This window comes from Geotrypetes seraphini, chromosome 5 (genome assembly GCF_902459505.1).
Source record: "Geotrypetes seraphini chromosome 5, aGeoSer1.1, whole genome shotgun sequence".
Taxonomy (NCBI): Eukaryota; Metazoa; Chordata; class Amphibia; order Gymnophiona; family Dermophiidae; genus Geotrypetes; species Geotrypetes seraphini.
The window spans coordinates 181,548,248-181,574,442 of NC_047088.1; the positions used below are offsets into that span (position 1 = coordinate 181,548,248).

General features: G+C 43.9%; 1 protein-coding gene across 4 annotated transcripts in view; it reads left to right on the forward strand.

The window, feature by feature from the left end:
* Positions 1 to 1,484: 1,484 nt before the first annotated feature.
* The window catches only part of STAT1 (signal transducer and activator of transcription 1), a 140,824-nt gene continuing 116,113 nt past the window's right edge, over positions 1,485 to 26,195 (forward strand). Inside the window, exons 1-3 of one of the 4 annotated variants that reach the window (XM_033944995.1) lie at positions 1,485 to 1,590; positions 15,903 to 15,952; positions 25,969 to 26,097. In XM_033944995.1, the coding sequence (XP_033800886.1) occupies positions 25,970 to 26,097 (128 nt within the window). In that variant the 5' untranslated portion in view covers positions 1,485 to 1,590; positions 15,903 to 15,952; position 25,969. Of the gene's footprint in view, positions 1,591 to 14,020; positions 14,212 to 15,902; positions 15,953 to 16,913; positions 16,933 to 18,737; positions 18,884 to 25,968; positions 26,098 to 26,195 lie in introns of those variants that run through there. The other 3 variants (XM_033944996.1, XM_033944997.1, XM_033944994.1) reach the window with 3 other exon arrangements.

Here is a 26,195-nt window from a genome sequence, read left to right on the forward strand (position 1 = left end):
GACATGGCATGCTTTAAACATAAGAAATTAACTATTGTTTACTTGCCAGACAAGAATGTAAAAGAGAAATGAGTTCCATGTGCACTGGATTCCAAGTAATTGACTGTAAATGTAAAGGATATTATAATTGTAAGAATTGCAACACCACACATGTTATTTATGTAATTCAATAGCCCCCCCCCCCCCCTTGTATGCTTTATGTAGATAAAACAAAGAAAAAAACTAAGATATGGACGATGGAACATAAGAGCTGTGTTAATAGGCTATATTGACAGCATTATTAGTCAAACACTGTTCTCCAGAAGGGCTTATTCTTCTGAAGAGTTAACATTTTTTGGTTCTGAAAGTGGAAAGGTTGTGATACTAAAAAATGGTTATTAAGATAAGAATGCTACATTTTAAAATTAAATACAGTGAGTCTGGCAGGTATGAATTTGGGACTTAGATCTTAGACCTTTTTTTTCATAAGCAGCTCATCATTCCCCTCCCATCTTTTTTGAGATTGTAATGTGTACCCCCTTATTTTTGAAGGATCACATTTTCCTTTCTTTTTTTCCCAGCTCCTTGCCATTATTCCCTCTCCCTCATCTTTTCCTTTTCCCCCATTTTTTCTCTCCTTATTTGTCTTTCCCTTCCCCGTTTCCTTTCACTATTTTTTTTTTTAACATTTCTACAATCCTTATACATAGGCGTTGTTTCCATAGGTCTTTTGCTGCTCACAACACCCTCATTAAGTAGTAGTGTCGGTCTGCTACAAGGGATTTTAATCACGCTGCCACTTCTTTTCTAAGTGGAAGTAAAGGACAGCTTTTAATATGCTTAGAGACAGACTTATTCATTTGTTTGTATTAGTAGTCTGCAGTGACCATAGATGTGAGAGCTGTGCAGTTTCCATAGATCAAGTCACTGCTCACAGTACCCCCTAGTACATAGCTTTTCAAACTGTACGTCGTGTGATACATTTCGAGTCCATATGGGTGGTCTCTCTATAAGTATATCTTTATCCGGTTCCTCTGAGAGGACACGTGATTTTTTATTTTTCCAGGAACATGGTAAAAAACCAGGATTTCCAGGATCCTCGCTGACTTGTATTGAGATCCTGGTAAAAAACAAAACAAAACAGGATTTTCCAGGATCCTGGACCACCTTAACAGCAGACTGCCTCTTTTTCTGATTTCCACAGCTGCTGCTATGCATTTACTGGCGTCCCTGCAACCGTCTTCTCCTTCTTTTCCGGTCCCGCCCCTTGGCCATAAAATGATTGACAAGGACTGTCTTAATATACCCTCAATATGTAGCAGCGCTATCTGCCCACAGTACGAGGGATTTTACTCAAGCTTTTCTCAAATGTGAAAGCAAAGAACGACAAATGCAATGTGTGAGCTCAGTAACTTCCCCTTTCCTCTTCACAACGAACACAATTTTTTTCTTGTCGCTGCTCGTAATACCCCCTCTCCCATAGACCCCCCCCTTCACGTACCGCTATCTCCTTCCAATGCTGAATCCAGGACTGACAGCAAATATAAGCATACAGCAGGTGGAGTTCCTAGTTTTGTTTCACTTTGCAATCATCACAAACCAGGAAAGTTGGTGAGTCGGAGTCCCTTAGATATACCATAGGTTTCATTTATTTTTTTTTACTTTCTTAACTGGCGATATTTTCTAGATATAAGAAGCGTGGTCTCTTTCTCTTTTTAGTTCTATCCTTGCTCAGTTTTCCTGTTACCGATTAAGCAAGATCTTGCACTTTTTAAAATTAAAAACACATTGTTCGTAGGGGATTACTTTATGTGCAGTTGTATAAAGTATTATTTGAAGTATTCTTTATAGTTTTAGTTGAGGTTGTAGCAGTTTTTATAGTTCTAGATTTTAAAAATTCAGCATGAGAATATCAATTTTAGATAAAGGTTTGCTGGTAGGCACTAGTTTCACTGGAAAACCCTTTTACATTAATCTATAATTCAGAGTAATGTTTTTTTGGCAGACCAGTAATAAAAACATTATTCTTTATGCAGAGAAATGTTTATTTTGTCCCGTTCATTTTAATGAAACCTTTCTTTATCAACACTGTTTTGAAAGGTGTAGGTGTAGGTGTAGCAGTACCTTTGATTAGTTTTATATGATATATTAACTAAGCTCTTGCATACATATTTTTGAAGGGTCCTTTTACTAAGGAGTGCTATGAGCATTTAGCGCCCCGGGCTCCTTAAACCTACTCCTCTGCCCTCCATCCCAGCCAGCTGATTAACTGTATCCATGGCATCCTGTTTGTCTGTTTAGATTGTAAGCTCTTTCAGGCAGGGACTGTTTTCTTATTCTTTGTGACGCTGTACAGTGCTGTGTACGCTGGTAGCGCTATAGAAATAATTAATAGTAGTAGTAGACATCATCTGTAGAATTCCCCCGTAAATGTACAAATATGCTAGTAAGATATTTGTAATTATTAAACTATCGTATTAACCTCAATGACATCATTATACCCCTGGCCATCTCCGCTTTTCGCGGAACATTTTTGTTCTCCTTTTTCTCTTTTCAGTCATTTATAGCAGTGATTTGAAACCTTTCTTCAGTCAGAACATATTGAATGGCCATGCTCACTTCTTACATAACTCTCACGGATCATTGGTCTGATACAGTATGGCAGTTCTTATGAATTAAATGTAATCATGCTCTGCGCTAAAGAGCTGCATGGGAACAGAGCTGTTGAGAATTCCATAGGAATCCCTCCATTCAGAGATCCCATGGGGGATTCCCTCCAGACCTGCAGGGATCCCGTAGGAATGTAAGAAGTTCCTGAAGGAGCCTGCCTGCATACCTAGCTATCTCCTCCTCCTGAGCTTTCCTCTCCAGCCTTCAACAGGCCACCGGCAGCAATTCCTCCTATGCACTGCCAGTGGCTGTCCCAGAAAGACTTCTCTCTGATGCAAAACGTGTCAGAAGGAAGCATTCCAGGTCAGCCCCGGCAGTGTGGAGAAGGAACCGCTGCTGGCGAGAAACAGTTGCTGCAGTGAGCTTGGGATGGGTAGGAGGGAGAGATGCAGCAATGGGTTTGGGAGTGGGAGGGAGGAAAACAGAGATGCTGCAGTGAACTTTGGGGGAGTGAGAGGGAGGGAAACAAAGATACTGCACCGGCTGGGTGTGTGTGTGAGGGAAACAGAGATGCTGCACGGATTGGAGGGGGGTTGGGAAGAGAGGGAAAGAGATACTACCAGTGGGGGAGGGAAGAGAAAGGGAAAATAGTTGGACATGGGTGTGTGGAGCAGGAGGAGAAAAGGTGGTGCATATGGGGAAAGGAAGAAAGAAGAAGAATTGTTGGACATGGTGGTGGAAAGGAGGGAGGGAGAAATATTAGATATTGTGGTGGAGAGCGTAGGGTGAGAAAGATGGAAAAGGATGCAAAAGGGAGGAATTTCGGATATGGTGGTGGAGAGATTGGAAGGAGAGATATTGCATGGTGCTGGAATGGTGTGATAGAAGGAAAAATGTTGGGCATGGAACTCGTGGGCATGGGTGAAAGATGCTACACATTGTTTGGGGGTGAGAGAGGAGAAATGGACATGGCAATAGAGGTGGTGGGAGGGACGCACTCTAGATTCCTCTCTATCTCTCTTTCCCCACTCCCTTTGCAGCAAGGGTGGGAAGGAAAGAGAGATATGGCGAAAAGTAGAGTGATTAGTGCTATGCAATTACTGATAATAAAATCTCTTATGCCTAGAGGTTTATTTCTTTATCTTAGCACAGTATCCTGTGGTCCCTGAGAGCAAAATTCTAGCTTGTCTATTGACAATTCTAGCTTGTGTATTGACAATGTCCTGAAACCAATTGTCTTTATTATGTTTTTTCCAACAGAAAACAAGCTGGCACATGTCTACAGGAAAGCACAGTTCAGTTACATGCATGCATATGTAGATATTCATCAATGAACACAATAACTCAGAATAATGCTAATTCAAATTATGCAAAGAAACTAAGAGCAAAGAACACACAGCTAGGATTACCACACTCTAATCCCATAAATCTACCCAAAGCATGGAAGAATAGTCATGAATCTGTCTGTTTACCCCAGCTAAAGTATATCTATAATAATAAAAAGCTAAGCGTACTCGCGCCGCGTGTTCCCTGATCCCTTTTCTGTCGGGATGTGCCAGCATGAGTGCGCATGCGCGCTTACTACCTACGTCACACATGGCAACTCAACTGGGGCAGTCGGGGCCTCCCCCGCCACGCCCTACCCGCCCAGGCTGCCGGGAGGAGGGCTCAGAGTCGCTGAAGACTGTCCCTGATCAGCTTACCTGTCACCGCAGCCTCCCTCCTCTTTACCGTTGTTTCCCCCGATTATCCAGCATCCAGCCCTCCCCCCCCACTTCCTGTTTCCGCTGAGGCAGGCCGCGTCAGAGGGGACGGGGTATTGAAGCGCGAGTGAGCTGCGGAAGTGGTGGTGGGCGGCCTCAGGTATGAGTTTAACATTAGGATGGTGGGGTGGGGGGCCTGAGAGCAAGCGTGCGCGCACAGGGAGGGGACGGGGAGAGACGCGCTGGACTGAGAGGGAGTTAGGGAAGCAGAAGAGGAGAGACCAGTCTGTTGGATCTCTGTTTGATTTCCACGTTAGGTGTTTTATTCCCTGGCTCAGATGATGCTAGGGAAGCTGCAGAGAGTGCGCTCACAGCCCCACCGTGGAGGCAGTCAGTCATTGCATAATGATGACCTCCCAGTGGTCAAACTTAGGATCCAGATAATCTGGTTTATAAAGGGTTCTGAAGTTGGTGGCACATGGCCAATTCAGTGATGAAACGGCCGTGCTAAATCTTTCTGAGAATGCTATTCTGGAGGGACTGGATTTCAATTGTCGATCTAAAAACCAAAATTTAGCTTCCAGAACTTCCCCATCATCCTTTCCTCTGTTGTTGTTATTTACATATACCAAGAGAGACACCTTTTCCACAACAATGTCCATTCTTGCCTAAGTGATATAATGTGAGAGAGAGTGCCTGTTTGGGTGAGCATGTTATTTTGTTATTTGGGGGAGGGGATGTGTGTCGGTGGTGGATTTGGTAGCCCTTTGCGGATATTCAGTGGTTTGGAGTTCCTCCTCCCTCTCTCCCCCTGCCGATGGACAGACATGCAGCTGACTGTGAATGAGTTTGTGGAATGCTTGGTTGGGTGAAGTATGGATGGACTTTTTCATCTTGGGCCGGGGGGTGGTTTCCTGGGGGGGGGAGACAGCGGGGGGGGGAGCTGGGGGCCCTGCTCACATCATTAGTGACTCCATCGCTCCGTCTCTCTAGGTGGGATGGGGCGAAAGTTGGTATTGGGGAGTAAAAGGGGGAGTTGGGTTGGCGGTGGGGGGGAGTGGGTTGGGTTGTGGGGAGCTGGCGGGTTTAGGGTAGGGGGTGGAACTGTCATCCTTCAGTCATTTTGAGTGTTGTTTGCTGGGTTCTTCTACAGAGCAGACAGGCATAGCAGAACAGGGGGCCAGGGAGAGAGGGAAAGGGGGCTGCTTTAGGAGGAGGGTTGTGCTAAAAAAAAAGCGGCCAAGGAGAGAGAGATAGAAAGAAAGACAGACATACACATCTATTCTAGCACCCGTTAATGTAACGGGCTTAAAGACTAGTGTGTGTATATATATATATATATATATATATATATACACACTAGTCTTTAAGCCCGTTACATATATATATATATATATATATAAAGATATGCCTGCTCACCAATGAGAAAGAGGAATGTCTCCAATGTGAGGATTTCTTTCTTGGACGGGTAGCCAGCCTCTTCTGCACTGCAGGATGTCAGACTGTTTACGACCTATCTCAGGGCTCTGTTCTGGGAAGGATACAAGCAGGCACCAATGGCTGTAAGTCCTTTGATGACCAGAGGTGCAGTCATTCTGGCAGGGGACAATCTCAGACTTGATCTCTCTCTCCAGTGCAGGGAGACATCAGGAAACTGATCCAGTAACTTGATTCAGGACAGTCTGAGTGTGCACCTGAGCTGTGTGTAGGCTCTGGTCCAGGCTGTCTTAGACTCTTCACACCAACACACTTGAAGTTATCTTCTCCACCTCACGACCAACTTTCCAACTCCATCTCCTTGATCTTCTAATCTGCCCCAACTGGTCACACCCTCTCTTTTTCTTGTCTTCTGACCCCCCCCCCCCCAAAAGGGGTAATCTCTATCCAATAAAATCCTTGTTGCTAGGCAGATTTCTTTCTCCCATATCGAAATGTCCTGCATTAACTTCCCAAGGTCCAGTGACCTCATAAATTATCCTGGAGATGAGATAGCCAGACTCAGACTAACACCAGTCCATGCTGGATCTCAGGTAGTGGGCCTCTTTGGCAAATAGACAAGCAGTTTGAAATTCCAAAATGCTGACAGAAGGGAAAATGATTTTTCCTCACTAGGCCAAAAGCCTAAAAATGGGGATACATAAGAACATAAGAATTGCCGCTGCTGGGTCAGACTAGTGGTCCATTGTGCCCAGCAGTCCGCTCAAGTGGCGGCCCCCAGGTAAAAGACCAGTGCTCTAAATGAGTCCAGCCTCACCTGCTTACATAGAAACATAGAAACATAGAAATAGACGGCAGATAAGGGCCCATGGCCCATCTAGTCTGCCCACCTTAATGTCCCTCCCCTACCTTTGCCCTGTGAATAGATCCCATATGCCGATCCCATTTGGCCTTAAAATCAGGCACGCTGCTGGCCTCAATCACCTGTAGTGGAAGACTATTCCAGCGATCAACCACTCTTTCAGTGAAAAAGAATTTCCTGGTGTCACCTCGTAGTTTCCCGCCCCTGATTTTCAACGGATGCCCTCTTGTTGTTGTGGGACCCTTGAAAAAGAAGATATCTTCCTCCGCCTCGATGCGGCCCGTAAGATACTTGAACGTCTCGATCATGTCCCCCCTCTCTCTGCGCTCCTCGAGCGAGTATAGCTGTAATTTGTCAAGCCGTTTTTCGTATGGTAGATCCTTGAGTCCCGAGACCATCCGGGTGGCCATTCTTTGCACCGACTCCAGTCTCAGCACATCCTTGCGATAATGCGGCCTCCAGAATTGCACACAGTATTCCAGGTGGGGCCTCACCATGGATCTATACAATGGCATAATGACTTCCGCCTTACGACTGACGAAACCCCTTCGTATGCAGCCCATGATTTGTCTTGCCTTGGACGAAGCCTGCTCCACTTGATTGGCAGACTTCATGTCCTCACTGACGATTACCCCCAAGTCTCGTTCTGCTACCGTTTTTGCTAGGATCTCGCCATTAAGGGTATAAGACTTGCATGGATTCTGGCTGCCCAGGTGCATAACTTTGCATTTTTTGGCATTGAAGTTGAGTTGCCATGTCCTAGACCATCGCTCCAGTAGGAGTAGGTCGTGCATCATGTTGTCGGGCACTGAATCTTCGTCTGTTGTGCATTTGCCCACTACATTACTCAGTTTGGCGTCATCGGCGAATAATGTTATTTTACCTCGAAGCCCTTCTGCCAAGTCTCTTATAAAGATGTTGAATAGGATTGGGCCCAAGACTGAGCCCTGTGGTACTCCACTAATCACCTCCGTCATTTCGGAGGGGGTGCCGTTCACCACCACCCTTTGAAGCCTACCTCCAAGCCAGCTCCCAACCCATTTCGTTAATGTGTTACCTAATCCTATAGAACTCATCTTGCTCAGTAACCTGCGGTGTGGTACGCTATCGAATGCTTTGCTAAAGTCCAGGTACACGATGTCCAGGGACTCCCCTATATCCAGCTTCCCCGTTACCCAGTCAAAGAAGCTGATCAGGTTGGATTGGCAGGATCTCCCCTTAGTAAATCCATGTTGTCGGGGATCCCGTAGATTCTCTTCATCCAGGATCTTATCTAATTGGTGTTTGATTAGAGTTTCCATTAGTTTGCTCACTATCGATGTTAGACTCACTGGTCTGTAGTTTGCTGTCTCCATCTTTGAGCCTTTCTTGTGGAGTGGAATGACGTTAGCCGTCCTCCAGTCCAACGGGACGCTGCCTGTACTAAGGGAGAGGTTGAAGAGCGCGGACAGTGGCTCCGCCAAGACATCACTCAGCTCCCTAAGCACCCTGGGGTGCAGGTTGTCCGGCCCCATTGCTTTGTTAACCTTGAGCTTTGACAGCTCACCGTAGACACTGCTGGGCGTAAACTCAAAGTTACTAAACGGGTCAACTGAGCCAACCCTTGTCTGTAGCTGAGGGCCGAGCCCTGGCGCTTCTCGGGTGAAGACTGAGCAGAAGAATTCATTTAATAGTTGGGCTTTTTCCGAATCCTTTTCCACATAGTCTCCGTCTGGTTTCCTAAGACGTACAATCCCGCCTGAGTTTTTTCTTCTATCACTGATATACCTGAAGAAGGATTTATCTCCCTTCTGGATGTTCTTTGCTAGAGACTCCTCCATGAGGAATTTAGCCTCCCTGACTGCTGTTTTGACGGCTTTTGATTTGGCCAGGTAGTCTGCTCTAGAGTCCTGCTTCCCTGATTGTTTGTAAGAGATGAATGCTTTTTTCTTCTCCTTGATCAGGTCTTACGTTTCAGTTTAGCAGGAACTTGTCCAACTTTGTCTTGAATCCCTGGAGGGTGCTTTCCCCTATAACAGACTCCGGAAGAGTGTTCCAGTTTTCTACCACTCTCTGGGTGAAGAAGAACAGTGAGAGACAGGGAGACATGTTGCACATGGGGGTGGAGGAGAGAGAAGAAGAAATGCTGTGCAGGTGTGGTGAAGGGAAAAAGAGGTGAGATGGATCCAGGACAGAAGGGAGTGAGGAAGCTATACAATGGGAGAGAAATGCTGGATCATGGTAGGAGGAACCAATGGACAGCAACCACTTGAAGAAGAATTTGTAGAAGACAGGAAGGAAACTGAAAAAAGAGAAACTGGAACCAACTTGATGGAAAAATAAATCTCCACAAGTCCAGAAAAAAAGAGCAGAGTGCGCCTGGTCTTCAACCCCAACCAATCATAAAATCCACTTGGCCACATCTAGTAGATAATAAACATAATGTGGAACATGGACTCAACATGGGCCGTGTTTCGGCTAGGGTGCTCGCATCAGGAGTCCACCATTAGTAAGTAACATATAAAAGTTCCATGCCAAATCCAAAAAGAAAACTTATTTAAAAAGTTGTCAATGTTTTTGCTTTTCCTCAAGGCAAGGAAATCTAAATCACACACCAAAGCATCCAATTCATCCAGCAAACAGTCTGAATTCACTTCTGATTCCAGACAACAAAGGTAAACAAAGGAATTTATGGACTGAAATATATTAGTTTTGGGATGTCTTTGTATTGTGTTCAACAGAAAAGGAAAAGCATTTCTGTTTTTATTTCTCTAGTGTTGAAGTATTTTCTGACCCTTGCTGTAGCTGGTGGGGGATCGCCAACTGAAGACCACCTCCAAAGGTGGCTGGAACTGGCAGCATCCTTGAGCCACTGAATTTTGGCAGGAAAGTTTGTTGGTTACAAATTGATCCCCTCTGCGTCCCCGCTACCTCGCTGAGGTAGGGTGAGGCTTAACAAATGTCTTGGTGAGGGACAGAGATAAAACCCCAATTACTGAGACCAGTCAGAGGTTATGCGTTGCAAACATTAGAAAATTTATTTTGGTCCTTAGAACTGGACCAACACTTAAAAAAAAAAAAAAAAAATCTACCAACATGGTAGAGCTTATATCTCAATAACAGATAGCGAATATATCACCAACGTGGTGTTTGAGTAACAAGTTGGGTGTATTGGTTTTTTGTTGTTTTTTTTTGTTAAACTGTGCAAGAACAAACTGTGGCAACATGGCAGCATATAAGCTGTCTAACAATTTCTTCTATCTGATTCAGTCGTGTTCAGCTAGTCCAGGTACTGGTGCCCTTTGCTATGTCTGTTTTGGCCACCATTCATAGTATGTTGAGGCCAAAGTCATTGGAGGTCTACAGTGGGCGAAGCAGGCAATATTGTCTGGTAAAGGTGTGTGGGGTGGACCATGTAGCTGCTCTGCAAATGTCCTAAAGTGGCGTGTTGCTGAGGTTTGCCAATGTTGTGGCAATGTCTCTTAGTTGGTGTGCTGTGCCCTTTCCTTCAAGGGACAATCCCTCTTGCTCGTAGCAGGAGGCAATGCAGTTTGAGATCCAGCTGGATATGGTGTGTTTCCCCACTGGTGTTCCTGGATTATTGGGGTCAAAGGAGACGAATAGTTGTACTGTCTTTCATCAGGGCTGCATTCGTTGAATGTATAGGCGAAGGGCATGGGTGCAGTTCAAGGTATGTAGGAGTTGTTCCATGCTGTTGGTATGTGGTCCTGGACAGAAGGAGGGGAGCACTATCGATTGGTTTATGTGAAAAGGTGAGACTACCTTTGGTAGGAACTTTGGGTGAGTTGCAGCACCCATTTTTCTGTTGTTATCTTCTCCTAGGCTTTATGGAAAGCGGAGAGGCAGCCCCTGACTGGGATGGGGGTTATTGTTGATGAGTCAAAAACTAGGCCCTACTTTTGTGGAGGTGGAAGCGGCTGGCTTCTGCTGTTTCCGTTCACTCTGGCGCTGCCTTTGCTGATAAGGGGTGCGGTACGGTTGTGCTTTCTGTCTGTGGGACGGCCATCTGGTCTGGTTGTCATACCGCCTTACACAGGTATTGTGTCGATGGTACTGGTTGGTGCTGTGCCGTCTTGGTGCCATGGTTTTTACAAAGCCATCTGAGGAGAGGGTTTGGAGAGTAGTGCAATGTTTTTTCATTGTGTCCACTGCTTCTGTCACTTTGTCTCCAAATAAGTCCTCCCCTGAGCAAGGTGCGTCTGCGATACTCTCATGGGTGTCTTCACGTAGTCCCAAGGCCCGTAGCCATGCCAGGCATCTGGCTGCTATGGCCACTCCAGCTGTGAGGGCAGAAGTTTCAAATGCGTCAAAGGTCGCTTTTATCATATGTTTTCCGCATTCCTCCATATCCTGCAGTATGGGAGCTATGCAGGCTTTCCCTTCGGGGTGTAGTGTATCTAGGGTTCCCTCTACTTTCCTCCGGAAGGCATCATTTTACAGGATAAGGTAGAATAAGTGAGTATCAATTTTTGCATTTAGCATGGAGCCATGGTAGACCTTTTTGGCGATGGAGTCCAGAGTCCTGTGTTACTTGCCCAGAGGGTCATTGGCATGAGGGTGGTTGCTCTTAGCCTACTTGAGGGCAGATTCTACTATGATGGATTGGTGAGGGAGCTGTGGTTTGTGAAGCCTGTTGCCTCACTGATCTGGTATTTTTGGTCTAACCTCCTCAACATGGCAGGGCCCGACATTGGGGTTTTCCAGATCTTGTCCCGGCAATCTAGTAGCATCTTGTGAGCTGGTAGTGCCGCTGTGGCTTTTTGCACTTTCAGGTATTTCAGCAGTCCCGGTGCTTCATCTCTCGCCTCTGGCTCCTGTATTGGAGTGAGTGCTAGCTTGGAAGCTACCTTCTGTAGGAACTTTGGATAGTTGAGGTCCTCCGCAGGAGTGTTGGACTGTATTGTCCCAGAAACAGGTTCTGTGTCTGGGGTCTCCTAGGTTGTTGATGTATGTGAGCTGCCCTGTGTTGAAGCATAGCTTAGCTGTTAGCACCCACTGCGGTTGGAGGTATAGCCATCTGTGGCTGGAGAGTGTGATGCGGCTATCTCTGCTCCCTGCCTCCAAGCTGTTGGTGGCTGCAGTGTCTACTCTGCGTTCAGCGCTGGGCTTTGGCTCTTCGCCCTTTGCTCGGAGAGTTGCTGTGCGATGAATCTGTTGAAGAAGTCAAACAGTCTGTGGTCAGCGGTGGTTGATTGGTGCAGCTGGATGTTGGGAGCTGCGGCGGATGCATGTGGGTAACCATCTGACTGATGGGGTCTGCCCCTGTGACCTGCTGACCCTCTGCGCCTTCGTTGTCTTGGTGAGGCGGCTGAGGAGGAGGAGGAGGAGGAAGAAGTTGCTCTGTATCTACTTCTTTCCTCCTTGCAGGTCCGGGTGTGCTGGTTCCTGTGAGGTATGTCGTCCTCACGATATAGGATGTCCTCACGATATAGGATGTCTGCCTACCCCCGCCTTCCTCCTGCATCCCTGGAACCTTACCTGGTGGTCTAGCGGTGAAGCAGGGCAGGAGCGATCTTCCTATGCTCCTGCCCCGTGCAGAGCCATCATCAAAATGGCTGCCATGAGGACTGAATAGTAAAAAAGAATTTAGACAGAGGCAGAAAATAAATTGAGAAGGAAGACCAGGGAAGAACAGGAGGAAGGGAGTGGAAAGAGAGATGCCAGAGCAGGGGGCAAGGGGAGGAGACAGATACCAGACCTGGGAGGAGGAAAAGAGGAAGGAGACAGATACTAGATCTGAGAAGAAAAAAGAAGAGAGATATGCTAAAATCTGCTGGGAGGGAGGAAGGAAAGGAGAGAAAGAGGCAGAGAAAGGTGGGGGGTTGTAAGCAGATGAGAAAGGCCTGGACGAAAGAAGAAAGACAGGAGGCAGATCAGACAGAGAGGGAGACCTGGAACAAAGGTACAAAGGAGAACTGACACTGGATCTGGGGAGGGTAACAGAGAGAAAAGAGAGAGAGACCTGAACCCAAAAGGGATGGGGCTGGATTGTGAAAGAAATGTTGGATGCAAAAGAAAGAAAGAAAGATTGGGTGCACAGTCAGAAGGAAGTGCAAGAGAACCATGAAATCACCAGACAACAAAGGTAGGAAAAATGATTTTATTTTCAATTTAGTGATCAAAATGTGTCTGTTTTGAGAATTTATATCTGCTGTATATATTTTGCACTATATATGTCTATTTTTCTATAGTTACTGAGGTGACATTGCATATTTTAAAGTAATCTGCCTTGAAATCTTTGAAAAAAAACCTTAAACTCGTAAATGTTAATTAACATTTTCTCTGTGTACAGTGTGCTTTGTGTTTTTAAAAAATATTTTATGTTTACCATTATGAATTAATAAGATTTTGCGTGTACATGAAAATGAATGGAAGAAATTGGAGGCAGGGGCGGGGCTAGGGCGGGAATGAATATTAATAGATGTCCCGTTTTGATGAAAAAAATAAATGGTCACATTATCCATTCTATAACCCTAGGTGCCTAAATACCTTAAAGTGCAACTCAAAAGGGGGCGTAGCCAGGAGAGAGATAGGGACATTCTGAAAAGTTGCACATGGGGATATAGAATAGTAGAATCAATCAAGAAAGTATGTTTTCAAACCCTTTTCTATAAAAATACACACCCAAATCAATGGACTAACCAGCCCTAGCCCGTCTGCTCACAGCACCATACCTCTGTTTTTTTTCCAACATATGGTCTGTTGGGTTTGATTTATAGATTGTTTTTTGCCTGTGGAAGGGCTCTTTGGAGACTACAATTTTTAGCACATGTAAATTCATGTCACCCTAAAATACAATTTACAGCACAATGGGAAACGTTCCTTCAGTTTCCTTAATGAGAAAAGTGCACCACAGCCCAGCGTGTACACCAAAACGTCTTTAGTACTGTATATTCCTTGACAGCAGAGAAAAACAGCTTAGTAATAAACTAGTCTTCCTACCGCAGGAAGTAACTCCGAGCATCAACTGCTTTGGTCTAAGCTCAGGAGCCGGTGTCCTGTTGCTCTGTGTTAACTTTCGCTTTTCGATTTCCTACCAGTGCCTGCACTGGGAAAGAGGTTACTGTTTCCCAGAAAACACGTGGTAGCTCTTCCTTTTTACGGTCCCTCCTCCCTCCGCAAAAGATCAGTCAACTCGGTTCTACGTCACACTGAAAGTCAGACCGGCTTTGTCTCCTCCTTCTCCACCTTTTGCAAGGCGAGCGGTGTTTAGACCCTTTTAAAATTCCATCTCGATCAAAAAACACTGAAAATCGCTTGCTTTATTTTATAGGGTGAGAGTGATTTCTGACCTCCCTTTTGAGCTTTTTCCATGAAAACAGAAGAACATTATGTCATGATTTAAAAGGTCGAGAAGGAGCTGCGGCAGTCTGAAAGACATAGAACCAAAAGGATAACTCAAGATATTTAAATTCACAATCTAAATTTCTTCCTTGTTGTAATAAGGGGATTTGGGTCGAACGTTTAATAGTTAATCTGAAACCTGGAACAAATTGACACATGCCTTTATTAATGGTTATTTCTATGCAGTAGAGCCCCAGTAATCACTGAGCTTTACAGAGGCACGGATATATCCACAACACTGAAAAGCTGAATACAACACCAGGGAGGCTTAAAAAGGTTAGCTCATTCTTCTGCAATCATGTTAGTGGGGATTTCATGTCTGTGTCTGTTTCTTCTCTTTCCTGCCATCATTTTAAGACCTGCTTCTTTTTTACTTGGTGCCACAAAGAGCACAGGTAATAAACACAGGTCTGATGTTCTGGAAGAGCTACTGTTGAGAGCTATATACCAGCATCCAAAGCTGCGTATGTGGAAAAAAAAATTACATTGGTAACTTAGAAATATAATTACTAATGTACAACTAGTGATAAGCTAGGTTTATAGAACATTGTAGCCCCTATTTAACCTCTTTCCCAGATGTATTATTACCTCATGTCTTTAATGTAAATGACAGGTCACATGTTACTTGACCCTGAGACCTTCAGGAAAGAACAATATAGTAAGGCATTCATATCTTGACCAGTTACCAATTTAATGGAGTTTATCATAAAGATGCAAACCATATGTTTGAAGATATTACCGTGTTTCCCCAAAAATAAGACAGTGTCATATTAATTTTGGGTCCAAAAAATGCACTAGGGCTTATTTTCAGGGATGTCTTATTTTTGTACAACAATTATCTTTCCCTTCCTCTCCTCTACCCCAATTCTTTCTCTTTCCTTTCTTCCCCCCCCCCCCCATATAGCATCTTTCCTCCCCTCTCACCTATCCTCTGTGCAGCAGAACCCCAATGACCCTCCCACCATGAGACTGACATACCTCCGCTCTGAGACCTCCAAAAACAGTGGCAGCAGCGCTCAGAACAGGCTGCTTTAGGGCCATCCCTCTGCCATGTCACTGATGATATCATCAAGACATCATCAAGAACTTATGTGCACGACAGAAGAGCGGGACTTGGGTGTGATTGTACATAATGATCTTAAGGTGGCCAAACAGGTTGAAAAGGTGACGGCAAAAGCTAGAAGGATGCTAGGGTACCTAGGTATGGCCAGTAGGAAAAAGAAGGTATTGATGCTCCTGTATAAGACCTCATTTAGAATATTGTGTACAATTCTGGAGACCGTATCTTCAAAAAGATATAAAAAGGATGGAGGCTACTAAAATGGTGCGTGGTCTTTGTCATAAGGCTTATGGGGACAGACTTAAAGATCTCAATCTGTATAATTTAGAGGAAATTTGTTTCCTTTAAACAAATCAGGGATAATGTGTTTCAATATGGAAGTCAGAAAGACGTTTATATACAGAAAAATGAACTGACTTCTATTGAAGACCTGTCTGAAGAGAGTGATCAATTGTATGTGTGTAGGGTGCTCAGAGATATGAAACTCCAAAGGGAAGGCTACATAGCCACCATGTAATAGGAATTCACCTTCCAGTCATTGCAAGTTGTATCTTTGATCATTCTTTGAGACTTGATGTTAAATTGTGTAGATCTTAAGGTTTATAGTCATTCAAAAATGCTGAGAAAAAATATTTTCTTCATATATCAAAATATAAGGTGCAAAAATCACTGAGTAGTTTAGATGAAATGCACTTCACTTAGCTTAAATATGCTTGGGGGGGGGGGGGGTCCCATTTTAGTTTACATCCTGTACAAAAAATCTTGAACTTCTCTCCAGAGGAAAGAAGTGGAACATGCAAAATGGAACAAGCTCTGGTATATGTAGTTCATATTTTGTGAGTGTGTATATGACACAATAATGCATGTTAATTTTTATCTTCATTTTTTAAATTTATTTTGTAAACAGAAATAAACTGAAGACGAATAATCCAAATTGTTCCAGTAAATAAAAACAAGGTAAGTATTAATGCAAAAACATTCTGGACTGATTTATGATGTTGAGAGACAAAAGATTTTTAAGCCAAGTTGTTCTTCATCGAGAGAGTGGTAGAAATCTGGAACGCTCTTCTGGAGGCTGATATGGGGAGGGGGGGGGAGGAAACACCCTCCAGGGAATCAAGACAAAGTTAGACAAGTTCCTGCTAATCCAGAACTTACGAAGGCAGTATATGGAGCAGTCTAATTTTGCCTGGTTAACTATGTAGGTGTGGCACTGAATATTGGCTAAACCCTCATAAATTTCAGATGACATCAAAGACTGTGGTATTCAGTTGCAGTAACCAAATAGCGCCTAGTACTATATATCTGGGTCAGGGCTGGCATTAGGGGGTGGGCAAATAGGGCAACTGTTACTGAAATTGAAAGAGGGACAATCTACAAACGAGCTTTGGGAGGTCCCCTCCCTAGCATCTGCACTGGCCTCCATCATGTCTAGCACTGGCCCTGATCTGGGTCTTATTTAGTAGGTGATAACATTTAAAGAAATGCTGACTATTGCTTGCAGAATATTAATTCAAAAGTGATTTTTTTCTTAATCTAATTTTCCCTATCAAGTTATTTTTATTACCGTGTCTTTATGAACCTCCTGAACTGTATAAAAAAAAAAAACACAACACTTTTTTTATTCTGACACCTCTGCTACCATGTTTCACCTGGGAAATACAAGCCAACATCTAAAAACTTTATGGTGAAAGAATAAGTACAGTTTCCAGCACCAGCGTGCTAGAGCCGACTTGCAAGAGCCACTTGTAAACTTCTCAAAAATTTTGCAAGCTGGTTGTTAAAATTCCAGTGACGGTGAAAACTTCTTGGCTGGCTCTGACAGCAGCGATTACAATAGGCTCTCTCCGGCCAGCTTCCTCTGTTGTAACTTCCTGTTGCCATGTGCAAAGATTTGGACAAGCTAGAGCAGTGGTCTCAAACTTGCGGCCCCCCAGGTACTATTTTGAGGCCCTCGGTATGTTTATCATAATCACAAAAGTAAAGTAAAACAGTTTCTTGATCATATATCTCTTTAGTTATAAATTACAATATTATTAGTAAGACTTAGCCAAAAGGAAAGATTTATAAACTATAAAGAGTTTTACCTCATGCAAAATTGTCATTTTTTTAATAAGACATTAACTATTTTTTTTTTCTGAGGCCCTCCAAGTACCTACAAATCCAAAATATGACCCTGCAAAGGGTTTGAGTTTGAGACCACTGGGCTAGAGGGAGCCTGATATAATGCAGTCAGAGTTGGCAAATGTTGGAAGTGTGGGGTCTGAGGTGAGGGAGAGAGAGGCCAGAGAGATGCTGAACTTGTGGAAAGGAGAGGGAAGAGAATGCACAGGGATGTATGGAAGAGAAGGGAGAGGGGGATAAACTGCACAGGGATGTTTGCTTTTTAGGGAAATGTATATATTTTCTATTTTTGTATTTATCAGAGTACAGAAGGAAGTGTATTTCTGTTACTTTGAACAGTAGTTTTACTGCTTATAGAATCTGCCTTTCTTGGTGGTGGGTTCCTCCAGTTTCTGTCTACAAATTTTTTTGTGGCCCACTATTTAGAGTTACCAGACATCTGGATTTACCCAGATATGTCCTGTTTCAGAGGACTGTCTGGGTGTCCGGTCAGCTTTTCAAAACCTAGTACTTTGTCCGGGTTTTGAAAAGCTGGTAAGATCGGGGCCGAGTCTGGTGTGCATCTACGCATGCGCAGATGCGTTCCAACCCCAGCCCAAAGAGATGAGGTTTGCGTGGGGCTGGGGTTGTGAGGTGGATTGGGGCAGGGCTGGGGGTGGAATGGGTCAGACCTAGGGACAGAATGGGGCTGACCCAAGGGCAGAACAGGGCGGGGCCAGTCCAGCTTGTTCCAGTTGTGGATGTATTGGGGTATATATGGTGAAAAATAGTCTGACAGTACATCATATATCAGATTTAATGTCAATAAATTTATTGGGAAAAGAGCAAATTGGGATGCAACTTGACTTGTTAAATCTTGGATGAATAGCAAACACAGGCTTCCTTTTACTAAGCCATGGGAGAAAGTGTTGTGTTGCAAATACTCCAACGCCTATTCAATCCTTATGGGTGTCAGAGTATTTAATGCGTTGGCCTGCATTATCGGGCTTAGTAAAAGAGGGGGATTAGTTGGCCACAATGAGTGCGGCAAAAATCAACCAAAGCATTCTGCAAAAATAAATTGGCTATATGGAATTTACAGTAAAGAATATAGTATTGTATGTCTGAATATTTATTGTAAGCTGGATGCTGCCTACACATATGCTTTGTACCAATAAAATGTATAATATAATTACGCATATACACGTTGTGGGTGGGGTGGGGTGGTTGGTTGTTTTTTTTGGGGTTTTTTTTTTTTTTTTAGAGAGAGTAAGTTCATTGTTACATTTTTATCAGCACACTACTGGTTAGCATATAGATATCCCCAATTTTGAAGACGTGTCCCTGACATCACCAATTATAAATCATATCCTGACCCTGATTACATTGGGAACAAAGATGCACAAATTGTTTCCCCTGCTGCTTCTCTGTACTATTTGTTTCAGCTCGTCTCCCGGCTTAGATAACCTTTTTCTTCCCACACTAGTGTGATCGCAATTTATCTGTTCTCTGTCACACAGGGCATGCCCCCTCTTGCTGTTTTTTTTTTTTTTTAATTCTGTCAGTACTGTTCCATGAACACTTAGCAGGGAACTAAATAGTCTTGTTCCTGATTGCACGGTGTTTTGTTACGGGGTGGCACCAGCCCTCGGTAACAGCCTAACACTTCCTGTTTGTAACAGTTTATTGAGTGCACAGGAAAAGAATAAAAAGGCTGCCGAGGTTTGCTTTAACTTCTCTCTTCCCTGAAATGATGAGCAAGTCATACTATCCAGCTATGCTGAGGTAATAGAAAACAAAAGAACAGTTTTATGGCATCAAGTAACACTCTAGCCTCTGACTCAGTGTATGCCAGTGCTTGACCCTGTGGTTTGGAAAGGAGGGGAACGGGTCATAACATCAGACAAGTTTGTTGCAAGTTTATATCAAGTTGTTGAAGTTCTAGATTGTGAGTTATTATGAGCACTGCATTCCTCTGCTTTTGCTTGCTGGGTCTAGGGGTGTGATAAGTGGAGAATTTACTGACCCCAGCCAGTAGGAATGGATATGGACTTAAGACCTAACTCTTCAGCCTATAATTTAAGAAAAATAAACCGTTAGCTGTGGGCATCTTTGTATTTTGTGTGCTCCATGTATTGACTGAGGCGAGTGATTCTGCTAGCACATAATTTTAGGGTAGGAATCTGTGGCAGCCCAGTTTATGCTGTTGTCCCAGTAGGAGATGTATTGCAGTTCTAGATTCTGGTGTAATAGTTGCAGAGCTGTGATGACATACGCGCCCTCCAGATGCAACCCCGAGTTTAGTGTGCCTTGGCTCCAAAAAGTTAGCGAGACCCTGGCTTAAAATATGTACCCCATTAATCCCCTAAAAGTGAAGACTCTAGGTTCATTGCAGTTCTAATTTTCTGTGGTTCCATGAATTACTACTACTACTATTTATCATTTCTTCTATAAGATGTAATACATGGTGCTTTTGATATCGTGGCTGTCCAGGAGTTATGGGGGAAGTTGTAGAGCAGCTACTTAATTTAACTTCTCACCATCTGAAATGTTTAGTTCATAAAATGTTGGTGTTCTTATTACCTACCTCAAAGGGCTATCAGAGATTAAACAGGGCACGGTGAATATAGGTTTGTGAAATTTAAAATTTATTTATTGAATTTTCTGGGGAAAAAATAAGGGCCCTTTTTACAAAGCCGTGATGGTAATGCTGCCACAGTAGATGTACCGAAGCCCATTCAATGCTTATGGGCTTCGGTGGATTTACTGCAGCAGCATCGCTACTGCAGTTTTGTAAACGAGACCCTAATTTCTCCCCCAGAAAATTCAATAAATAAATTTGAAGGCCTCTTCTATCAAACTACGCTAGCAGTTTTTAGTGCGGGAAGCCATGCTGAATGGCCCATGCTGCTCCCGATGCTAATTGAGTTTCTATGAGTAGCGCAGGGAACCGTGCTGAATGGCCCGTGCTTCTCCCAACGCTAATTGAAACATAGAAACATAGAAAAAAGCGGCAGAAAAGGGCTATAGCCCACCAAGTCTGCCCATTCCAAGTATCCCCCCCTGAATTTACTCCCTTAAAGATCCCATGTGAGTATCCCATTTTTTCTTAAAATCCGTCACGCTGCTGGCCTTTATCACCTGGAGTGGGAGTCTGTTCCAATGATCCACCACTCTTTCGCCCATGAAACTTCCCTCCCCTGATTTTCAGCAGATGCCTTCTGGTGGTCGAGGGTCCCACGAGCCCGAAGATATCATTTTCTGACTCGATGCGTCCCGTGATGTACTTATACGTTTCAATCATATCTCCCCGTTCTCTTCTTTCCTCAAGTGAGTACAGCCGCAATTTCTTTAGTCTTTCTTCATACGTGAGATCCTTGAGCCCCATGACCATCCTGGTGGCCGTTCTCTGAACCGACTCGATCCTCAGCACGTCCTTTCGGTAGTGTGGTCTCCAAAACTGAACACAGTACTCTAAGTGAGGCCTCACCATGGCTCTGTACAACGGCATCATAACTTCAGGTCTCCTGCTGACGAAACTTCTGCGGATACAACCCATCATTTGTCTTGCCCTGGAGGAAGCCTTCTCCACTTGAATGGCAACTTTCATGTCCTCGCTAATGATCACTCCTAGATCACGTTCCTCCATGGTCCTAACCAAGGTTTCACCATTTAGTACATAAGTTCTACGTGGGTTTCTCTTGCCCAAGTGCATTATCTTGCATTTTTTAGCATTGAAGCCTAGCTGCCAAGTATTTGACCATTGCTCCAGCAGCAGTAGGTCGTGTGTCATATTATCAGGTAATAAGCATATGCCTACTATGTTGCAAAGTTTGGCGTTGTCAGCGAACAGTGATACCCTTCCTCTAAGTCCTTGCATCATATCTCTTATGAATAAGTTGAATTGAATTTCTATGAGTAGCGCAGGGAGCCGTGCTGACTGGCCCGCACCATTCCTGTCGCTCATTGAGTTTCTATGAGTAGCGCAGTGAGCCGCGCTGAATGGCCCACGCCGCTCCTGATGCTCATTGAGTTCCTATGAGTGTTGGGAGCAGCGCGGGCCATTCAGTGTAGCTCTCCGTGCTAGAAACTGCTATCGCAGTTTCATGGAAAAGGGGGGTCTATGTTTAGTGATGCTTCATAAAAGTTGGAAGAATATCACTCATCACTCTAAAACTTCGCTGAAGGGTTTTTTGGAATAAATTCATGGTTTATCCTGGTGTTACTGAAACTCTTAACTGCATTTTACTGAACAAACTCAGATAAGTTTGATATATGATGTCTTCTTTTTTTTTTTTAAGCAAACTTCAAGATAGTATTACCGGGTAATCCAAGATGTTTTGGTAAACAACTGCCTGCTTTCTCCTAGAAATATGTCCTTATATATTTATTTTAAAAACTTATCACGCTTAGAACCTAAGTGGTTCACAAAATACATACTTAATTATAAAACAATGCTATAAATAAATCAACAGAAAGCTCTTCCAACAATAATAAAAAAAGAACCATCTTTCAAGAAAAAGCCTCTATAAATAAAGTTGTCTTCAACACCTTTCTAAGTTCTCTGATACGCTTAGAGATCCTTTTCTTGATTACTACAGGGTACCTCCTTTCCCAGATCTCCAGCTTTGTTAGCTCCCAATGAGTCCTACCTTTCAACTTGTTTGGTTTCAGTCCTGTAACACTGGCTCCCTGCTGGGTACAATTTGGGCTAGATTCACAAAGCAAACCGATCATGTACCGATCGGTTTACGACCCCTTTGTGACCAGATTTCCCTCTTGCACTATTCACTAACCTCTCCTGCGATCTGCTTCGAATCCGTGCATGCAAATGAGGGGAAACGCATGCAAAGTAGGCAGGGACATAATTCATCAAACAAATTTGAGACACCAATTGGGCTGGCCGATCAAGAATAGAAGCGACTGATGGGGACCAGTCACACATGTCTCTGCCGACACTCCTGCTCCATTGCCGCCCTGCACTCTGCCCCGATCTTCCACCGCTGCCCTGACCTCTGCCTCCGGAGGTTTTTTCCCTACCCTGCTTTCTCTGCCGGTCAGTTAGTAATAATGCTTATGCCTTTCATCTGTGGAGACCCAGGCACAGATAATGCTCGTGACTTTACAGAGAAAATCTGAGGCGTCGTACAAAATCTACTGTGTCCAAAGCCTAAACCCTGCATTGTCCAAGCCTGAGTACACAGGCTGCTCGATTGAGCTCAGGACCCTTACAAGTAAGTGAAGTGAGGTCGCAGCTCAGGGCTCTGGTCATATGTACTGCTCCACCAGCCCTATAACTGGGACGTGTTTCTTAACTCTTGGCTGTTTTTAAAGCAGAATTGATTGCTGGAAATGCACAATGGCGTGTCTTTCAGTGCTTATTGGGCAAGCTGACATGTCCTCTCTGCTCCCCCTGGCTACCGCCTTCCCTGCAGTGCAAGCCCATGGGTTTAAAGCGGGGTTGCACGCCGGGAAGGCGGCAGAGAGCAGGAGAGTCTGGGCAGCAAGAGTAGGGCTTGGAAGGGGAGAGCAGGAGAGTCGACGCACGTAAAGTAAAGTAAAAAAAAAAAAAAAAAAGTCGCGGCTGGACGGGTCTAGACGCCTGCACAGAGACCATCTACAGATAGTCTGCGCATGCGTTGGGATCGCAGACCGTGCTCTCTGCCGTGATTCTCCTGCTCTGGCTGCCCTGCTCTCTGCCCCAATCGCCTTCCTCTCTCTGCCTCAATCCTGCTTCTCCTGCTCTCTGCCCCAACTCTCCTGCCCTTCCCCACAGTGCAAGCCCGTGGTTTAAACCGTATTAAAACCATGGGCTCGTGAAAAAGTAAAAACCAAAAGTAGTAAAAGTTTTCTTTCCAGCTCTGCTGGGCACGGAGGGCCAGCGCATGCACAGACCATCTACAGATGGTCTGCGTATGCATTGGGATCGCTGGAAAGCGATCCATGCAGTCGGTTGGGGGTGTGATTCCAATTGCCCTTATTTGCATGAAGCTGCTTCGTGAATCAGCTCCTCCCGGCCATGGATCGGATCAAATCACTCATGTATCGGATCCGATCCATGGCCTTAGTGAAGCTAGCCCTAAGTTAATTTTTAGGGGGCCCACCCTCCACAGGGCCTGAGGCTGTCCAGTCCTGAGCTAAGAACACTGATTCAGAAGAAAAAATAAATAAAAAGGCCCTTTCTAAAATATAGGCCTTAAAATATGTATGGAGCTCCCTGTGCATATTCCATTTGGGAGACCCAGCTAGAAAAGCCCTAGAGGCTTGCATCCTAGTGCTGTTTCCAGGGTGGGTCCAGCTCTGAAAGGACTGTGAAACAAGGTTCATACTGCAAGGACTAGAAATACCTCTTTTGAAGTCCCTGCTCAGCTGACAGTCCTCCAAACTGGAGAGCCCACATTTTTAAAATCACCATAACCAGCAGTTTAATCATTCTCCACTAACTGTAACCCCTACCCTGGCCTCCTGTTTGTCTGTCTTAATTGTGATTGTGAACTCATTGAAGCAGGGACTGCGTTTGTGACCCTATACAGCGCTGTGTATGTCTGGTAGTGCTCTAGAAATAATTAGTAGTAGTAGTAGTAGTTTGGCTAGCCTTTCTTTATAAGGGAGTCCTTCTATCCTTATAAATTCCTCTCTTTTTTTCTAGTTCATTGTGGTATTCTCAGTTTTTTATTTAAACACACTGAATATTACCTTCCATAACTTCAGGTTTCTTGTTCTGGTTGGTAAGTCCTAATATGAAACCTGGCATTATGTACTTAGAATTATTCTTATTCAACTCCACTGTATTCCTGAACCCTCGGATAGTCAGTCCCTTCTCACGAGAACTCTTGTAGGAAACTTCATTTGCATACTTTGCTCCTCCTCTCTTACCTCTGAGCTGCCTTCCAATTCCTCAGTTGTTTTGTTACAAGTGAAGCAGTAGGAGCTTGTCTTTTCTGCTTATGTTTATTTTTCTTTAAATTCAGTCTTTTTCCACTAATTTTTGTGGCTGCTTTTTTGTCCTGCAGAGGATCTCCTTGGGAGACAGGTCTGGCTAAGGGAGACTGCAGTGCAGCCACTTGGACAGCCTGAATTCACAGTTCGGGAGCTCAGAAACCATTTCCTTGGGCGCATAGCTCGACCTAGGTTCATCCACTAGAGGGTTTGAGTGCAGGCTGCATCACTACTTGGTGGCTTGTCCAGGATCGGGGCTGACTTTGTTCCCCTTTCCCCTCCCCCCCCCCACCATTTGCATGTGTGTGCTCAAGAGGAGGTCGAGGTCTTTGGCTGGAATGTTGGGCCCAAGAGGCAGTCAGAAGAAACAGGCAGTCCAGTTTCCAGACTTGTTGAGGCAGAGGATCTTCCTGTAAGTTGGTACAGCTTCCATCTTACAGCTCCTAGCACACAGCATGGCACAGTGAGTAACAGGTGGACAGCCTGGGAGATCGATTTGGGGAGGTCACGAAGATCATGTTTTGGGGGGTTTTAAGATTAGTCCTAGATTCCCCCCACCTCAAAAATCCTAAAATTGATGCTTTTTATTTTTCTGCTCTGTTATGTCCCGAGAGTTCATGAATAGAGTGGGGTTGTACAAGAATCTTATTTCTTGTAAACCCACACTCTGTTCCTGAACTCTCAGGTAGTCCATCCCTTTCTCGAAAACTCTTGTAGGAAGCTTCATTTGCATACTTTTGCTCCTCCTTTCTTATCTCTTAACTGCCTTCCAATTCCTCAGTGTGTAACAAAGCAGGCATTCATTCCTATAGAGGACACAGAAGAGGGAGGTGTACGGGGAAACTCCCTGAGAAAACATGTCTAATTTCATATTATCAAACATCATAACAAATAAATGGAATATGGCTCAGAAATTTCAAAAGAGACAAGTTAATTTAATCATGCATTTTTAATGAGAATAATTAATGGGCAGATTGGATGGACCGTTCATATCTTTTTTTTTTTTTTTAATTCTTTATTGATTTTCTAAACTTCAAAAGTGCAATAAATATATCATATAATAAGTTAATAAAAGCACATTCAACTTACAAATATGCATAACCAACCATTTTCTCCCCCCCCCCCCACCCAATGATTATTCAATAAAACACAGATACATAGACTATCCCAATAACCTTACCCTATTTAGATTAAAAATATCCTCCCACCCCAGGTGGACATACTCAAAAGTCAAATTAGGACTGAAATAGCCTCCCCCACACCCTTTCCTGGATGTGTACAAAAATAAAACAAAACTGACTCATAATCAAAGACCTACTATAGTGAGGTAATATATGATGTCAATGGCCCCCAAACCAGCTTAAATAAATTACTGTGCCCCAAACTATTGGCATTCATTTTTTCATATCTAGAGCTGGAGCACAAATTTTTCTACCAGAATGGAAAATTTAGGCGGTCATAGTTCTTCCAATTTTGGGTTACCATCTGCATGGCTATTCCGGTCATGACAAAGGACCGTTCAGGTCTTTATCTGCCGTCATTTACTAAGTTATTATGAGAACTCAGCCTTCACTAACTGTGGGGGCATATTACCGTTAGACCCCCTCTGGAGTGAAGAACGCAATATTCACGGGTGGTATTCTTGCTAAGGCTGGACAAATAAAATAAGTCCAACTTACTGATAATTTTTGAGGCAGATAGCAGGCAAATCAGTTTCTCCCAGGGTGGTCTTCAGGAATAGAGTGTGGGTTTACAAGAAAAAAGATTAGGTTAATCTTTCCGCAAAACCTAATCTTTCCTTTGTCATAATGTATGTACATCATCACTTTGCATCTGTCCGTATAAAGTAGTCTTCTCACAGTTCCTTATGGTCTGCTTGTCTTTTAACCTCTTTGAATCATTTCCTTTCAAAACATTTTGTGGTTTGGCAGTATGAATCAGTGGTATCAGCTGCAGCAACTTGACTCTAAATTCTTGGAACAAGTTCACCAGCTTTATGATGACAGCTTTCCAATGGAGATCCGGCAGTATCTTGCACAGTGGCTGGAGAACCAGGATTGGTGAGAACCTTTTTATTAATTGTCCTGTCTTTCTTTTCTTTTTAATGAAGCTACCAAATTGCACATGGAAAAATACATTCTCATTTACAAGAATACAC